Here is a 5,863-nt window from a genome sequence, read left to right as displayed (position 1 = left end):
TCTCCACTTTGATTCCAAACTAACTTTGGGTGCCCTTTTCAATCACAGTAGAATCTTATTCATGTCTTCATTCTCCTCTAACTAACAAAGGCTAATCTATGAAACAAAGGGAAAAAGAAGTGTGGAAAAAAGGAAAGCCTTGAATGTTATGCACCTGCACTTTGAGTGGCATTTTCTATGAAATTCCTTTCCTTTCTCTTCTTCCCACTTTATACCATGAAATATGAGGTTAAGGAGCAAAACTTTTTTTTACTCGGAGTTCTTAACTCCAGCTAACCCACAAGAGCAGGTATCTAAAGGATTTTAGATTATCTGATGCTTTCTGCCTACTCTTAATTTTCCTTTTTTCTTTTTCTTTTTATTTTCTTTTAGTAAGCTAGTCTCCAAAAACTGACCTTCAGAACACCCTCTTCCATAGAACCTATAGCTGCTTCTACACGTAGTCCCTATTCTGCACTTTGATTTAATTCAAATCCCAGTGCCTTAATGTATATAGTCAGTCTCCCTGCTAAACTCAAATTAATGCCTAGAACAAGGAGAAATTAGCAATAGTATTTATCAAGCTTTATTAATTTTTGGAAGATTTACTGAAGGAATGTGTCCTTTTAGTAATATGATTCTTCCCTGTTAATTTTTCATATATATACCAGTTGCCATGTTAAGTATTTTAAGCAATGTGTTCCTTCTCTCATGTATGTGTTACATAGATTCAGAAGGATCTCCAGAGGGGGAGAAAAAAAAGAACCAGTCCTCTTACACAGGACTTCTGCCCCATAACTGATAAATATCAGGTTCCAACTCTGGTAGTAAGCTATTAAGATAACACCCAATGATCCCTGCTTCAGAGTATTTACACTCTTGTGCTTGTGTGATTCCATGCCCTATGAGATAAGGCTGACCCAAGTAACCGATAAGATATTGCAGAAATAACCATGTACAACATCTAAAGCTTTCTTTTTTAAAAAATACTTTCTTAGTCTTCAGTTACAGCCGACATACAATATTATATTAGTTTCAAGTGTACAACATAGTGATTAGACATTTATATAACTTACGAAGTGATCACCCTGATAAATCTAGTATCCTTCTGACACCATACATGGTTATTAAAATATTATTGGCTATTTTGTGACTATTTTGTAACTACCAAATTGTACCTCTTAATCCTTTACCTTTTTTTGCTCACCTACCCCAAGACTCCCTCCCATCTGGCAACCATCAAAATGTTCTCTGTATCTATGAGTTTGTTTCTATTTTGTTTGTTCATTTTGTTTGTTTGCTTGTTCATCAGATTCCACATATAAGTGAAATCATATAGCATTTGTCTTTCTCTGTCTCCCTCAACTCAGCATAATACCCTCTAGGTCCATCTGTGTTGTTCAGATGGCAAGAATTCATTTTTTATGGCTGAGTAATATTTCATTGTATGTATATACTACCTCTTCTTTATCCATTTATCCATAGATAGACACCCAGGATGCCTCTATATATTGGTTATTGTAAATAAGGTTGCAATGAACTTATGGAGTCACATGTTCCTTCAAAGTAGTGTTTTGAGTTTCTTTGAAGTAGGAAATTGAGACCTTCTTTCTCTCTTAGTATAGCCTTTGTTTTAAAGTCTATTTTGTCTGGTATAAGTATTGTTTATATATCCCAGATTTTTTGTTTGTTTGTTTCCATTTTTATAAAATATATTTTTCCATCCCTTTACTTTCAGTCTGTATGTATCCTTCGATTAGAAGTGAGTCTCTTGTAGGCAGCATATGTAAGGGTCTTGTTTTCTTATCCATTCAACTACCTTATCTTTTGTTTAGAGCATTTAATCCTTTTATACCTGCAGTATTGTCGATAGATATGTAGTTATTACCATTTTATTATCCATATTTTTTTCTTATTCTTCTTTAAGAAGTCTCTCTAACATTTCCTGTAATACTGGTTTGATGTTGATGAACTCTTTTAGCTTTTTCTTATCTGGAAAACTCTTTATCTGTCCTTCATTCTAAATGATCCTTGCTTTTCACCACTTTGAATATTTCTTGTCAATCCCTTCTGGCCTGCAAAGTTTCTGTTGAGAAATCAGCTGACAGTCTTCTGGTATCCTTATAAGTAAATAACTGTTTTTCTCTTGCCGCTTTTAATATTCTCTCTTTGTCTTTAACTTTTGGCATTTTAATTATTATATGTCTTGGCGTGGACCTCTTTGGGTTCATCTTGTTTAGGACTCTGCACTTCTTGGGCTTGTATGTCTATTTCCTTGTCCAGATTAGGGAAATTTTTGTCATTATTTCTTCAAATAGGTTTTCAATTCTTTGCTCTCTCGCTTCTCCTTCTGATGCCCTATGATGTGAATTTTGTTACAGTTGATATTATTGCAGAGGCCCCTTGAACTATCCTCTTTTTAGGGGAGGAGGGGGATTCTTTTTTCTTGTTGCTGTTCTAATTGAGTGTTTTCTGCTACTTTAAACAATATATTGTTCACTTATATTTTTTCGTCCTTTTAAAAATGGAAATTATACAGTACAAATCTGTATTTTGATTTTTTTCCCTCCACATTATATCTTTGAGGTTAAATCATAGTGATGTGTATAACTATGAGGCACTCGATTTCACTGCTATAATGTATTTCATCACTAATTTAGACCACAGAATATTTATTCAGTTTTCTGTTAGTGGATATTTGACTTACTTTTAGCTTTTTGCCATTATAAATAACAGTGCTGTGTACATTTCTGTACATACCACTTGGCGTACACATATGCAAGCAATAGATTCCTGGGAGTGGAATGATTATCAGGGTGAAATAAAATGCCACTTTTCCCAAAAGATTGTATCTATTTCCACTACCACCAGCAGAAATACAAAGCACTCATTGTTTTATTTTATCACCAAACATTTGAAAGACAAACTTTCTTTTTTGTCAATCTGTCAGGTATATGTCATTTTTATTTTAATTTGAATTTCATTGATTGCTAATGAGGTGGACATGTTGTCATGTATGTGTTAATTGTTTTGCTTCTTTCACAAAATGCATGTTTTTGTTTTTTTCCTCTCCTTTAATGAATGTGTTATTCTTTTTCTTGTTGACTTTTAATGTAAACATAGTCTAGATATAACTCCTTTGTCAGTTATATATATCGAAAGCATTTTATTTGTGCCTTACACGTTTATTTTCCAAATTATTATTTCTGAATGGAGAACAAAATTATTGGGATATGGACACAAAGAGATTTAAATATATTAATGGTTCTATATTTTTAAGTAGAGTGATATGTATTTGAACTTTTAACAAATATTTTAATCAAATGCATGTCTTCACTAATATTTTATGACAAACATTCCAACAAACCAAATGATTAAAGAAATGAACCTCTATGTATCCATCACTAAACAATAACAATAATCATCTCATGGCCTTTCATTTCATCTACATATTTCCGTTACTCTGACTACACTGGATTATTTTAAAGTAAATCCCAAACAGCATAGTTCAACTGTAAGTACTTTAATATGTATTTTTAAATGAAATGCACATTTTAAATAATATAATTACAATATCATAATCACACTAAAAATAATTTTTTAACATTTTCAAATGTTCACCTTTAGTCAATTGTCCCAGACATGTGTTTTTCCATTTGATTTGTTCAAATTAAGATCTAAACATGGTGCATACATTGTATTTGATTGATAGATCTCTTATATGTTAAGAGTGTAATATTGCTTTATTTCCTTAAATTCATTTGCTGAGTCATTGTCCTATAGTTTCTCACCTTCTAGACTTTGCTGACTGTATTTCTGTGTTGTAACATGAAATCTGTCTTCATCCCCTTTATCTCCTGGAAATTGGTAACACAGTGTTAATCTGAGGTTCTCAAACAGTTTTGATATTAACACACTTTTATATTCTTAAAAATTATTGAAGACTCCAAAGAACTTTTATTTATGAGTTATTGATATATAGATTAATGTTTATATATGTATTATTCTAGATATTAATATTTTTAAATATTTATTTACAAATTAGCTTTAATCATTTCTGAAAAAAATGTCAAAAAATGCCTGTCTGAGAATAAGTTTGTCGTTCAGTCCATTTTTCAAGTAAGAATTATGTTCTGTGAAAACTGTGGATTAAAAGTATTACAAATGTTTTTCTCAAGACAACAATTATATTTTATTATACAGACTTTCCATTTAGTCATACAGAATATCAGAATATCAAAAGAAATGTATCCAAGGTTTTAGATTTACTAAAATTATCTTTACTGTTTCATTATGTTAATGAAAGACATTTTTACTTAAAAATGTCTTTTTTGTTTCTATGTACTTCTTTTTTTGTTCCTTGCAAGTGTACAGATATGAAAAATACAGGTTCACACCACAGCGCTAAAAATTTTATCCACTTTTGTTTTTGCCCCATCAGGCCAATGTCAACACAGTAAAAAAGACAAAAAACACTTAAGTATAATTATGAAAATTCCAACTTCATAGTTTCCTGAAAATGTCTTGAAGACCCTCATGGTTCTGCAGATCACCATCTGAGAGTGCCCTGTAAGGTATCAAACTGCCATCTCAGAACTGAACTAAACTACCAGGGAACTATTCGTCAGTGTTCTCGAACCAGCATGGCGGGGGAGAGCAAGTGCGCTCCTCTGCTGTTCCTTGCGTTCCTGGCTGGCCTGTTGACTTACAAGATTGCTGCAGCAGCTCTGAACCATCTCTTCCTCCCTTAACATTTGCAAATGTTCCCCCTTAGTCATCCGTCTCAGATGTGTTTTCTCATTTGGCTTGTTCAAATTAGGATCTTAACATCCTTCCCTTGATTTCAATCATTACTTTTCCCTCACTAATTCTTGATTCTCACCAATAATTCTAATTCCTATACCCACACAATTTTTACTTATCGATTTGTTTTTCTTTAATCTTAAAAGACAAGGTGTAAAGAAAAAATACATGTGTGTGTGTGTGTGTGTGTGTGTGTGTGTGTGTGTGTGTGTGTGTGCATATATATATGTATATATAGAGAGAAAAAATAAAACATTTATACATAGGCCGGCAGGACTGAGTTCTCAGTAGATTGCTCAAAAATACACTCTTAACATTTTACTTATCTATCCAATGTCACAATGTTTTCTAAACTACGTACATCAGAATTTGTGCCACAGGCCACCTTCGTTCCCGAAAGTTTTTCAGTGCAAGCAATCCAGGCATGGGAGGAGAAAGTCCAAACTTCACCTGTTCCTCAGGGAAGTACTGGCTTGCTAACAGGAAAGAGGTAACATCTGGGGTGGTTCCCAGGCATTGCCAGGAAGAGTCCACTCCCCACGGCACAAATCTCCTTGAATTAATGCCAAGCCCGTCCCCATGATCCCTATGTCTCCATATTCTCATTATCCATTCCGGCACCCCTCCCTCAGCTCCTCTTATAAAAGCCTAGTCGTTTCTGACTTGACCAACCATCTCAGGTACCTGCAAAACAGGTAAGTGGTGGTAAGTGCAAGCTGAGAGAAGATGAGATCCATGACAGAGGGTTAACTCACACATTTCAGAGAAGGTTATAGGAGGATTTTAGCAATTCTGAGACTCAGGTAAGGCCATCCTGGGAGGTCTCAGGGTAGTAGGGTGTACATATTCTCCTTTTCTTTCCAGAACTATAGAATGAGATGAATATCAATCACCAAGATCAATTTAGTCCTAGGAGACAGAAAAAAGACAAGAGGAAGAACAGAGGGTGCTCTGCATGCCTTCTCTCTGATCACACTTCTTTAATGATCTCTAATTGCTTCCTCAAGTCTCAGACACGATGCTGCCTCCCATGGCCTTCCCCAGCTTGTCCTGGATGCTGTTCTCCTGCCTGGTGCTCCTA

At 34.2% G+C, this 5,863-nt stretch overlaps 1 protein-coding gene across 1 annotated transcript in view; it reads left to right on the top strand.

The window, feature by feature from the left end:
- Positions 1–5,800: 5,800 nt before the first annotated feature.
- The window catches only part of LOC105290769 (lithostathine-like), a 2,365-nt gene continuing 2,302 nt past the window's right edge, over positions 5,801–5,863 (top strand). The window contains exon 1 of the mRNA XM_011358167.1: positions 5,801–5,863. Within this exon, the coding sequence (XP_011356469.1) occupies positions 5,801–5,863 (63 nt within the window).

The sequence above is a fragment of the Pteropus vampyrus genome, unplaced genomic scaffold (assembly GCF_000151845.1).
Source record: "Pteropus vampyrus isolate Shadow unplaced genomic scaffold, Pvam_2.0 Scaffold37, whole genome shotgun sequence".
In the NCBI taxonomy this organism is placed as follows: domain Eukaryota; kingdom Metazoa; phylum Chordata; class Mammalia; order Chiroptera; family Pteropodidae; genus Pteropus; species Pteropus vampyrus.
Note: the sequence above shows the minus strand (reverse complement) of the source record. Positions and strands in the feature narration are given on the sequence as shown.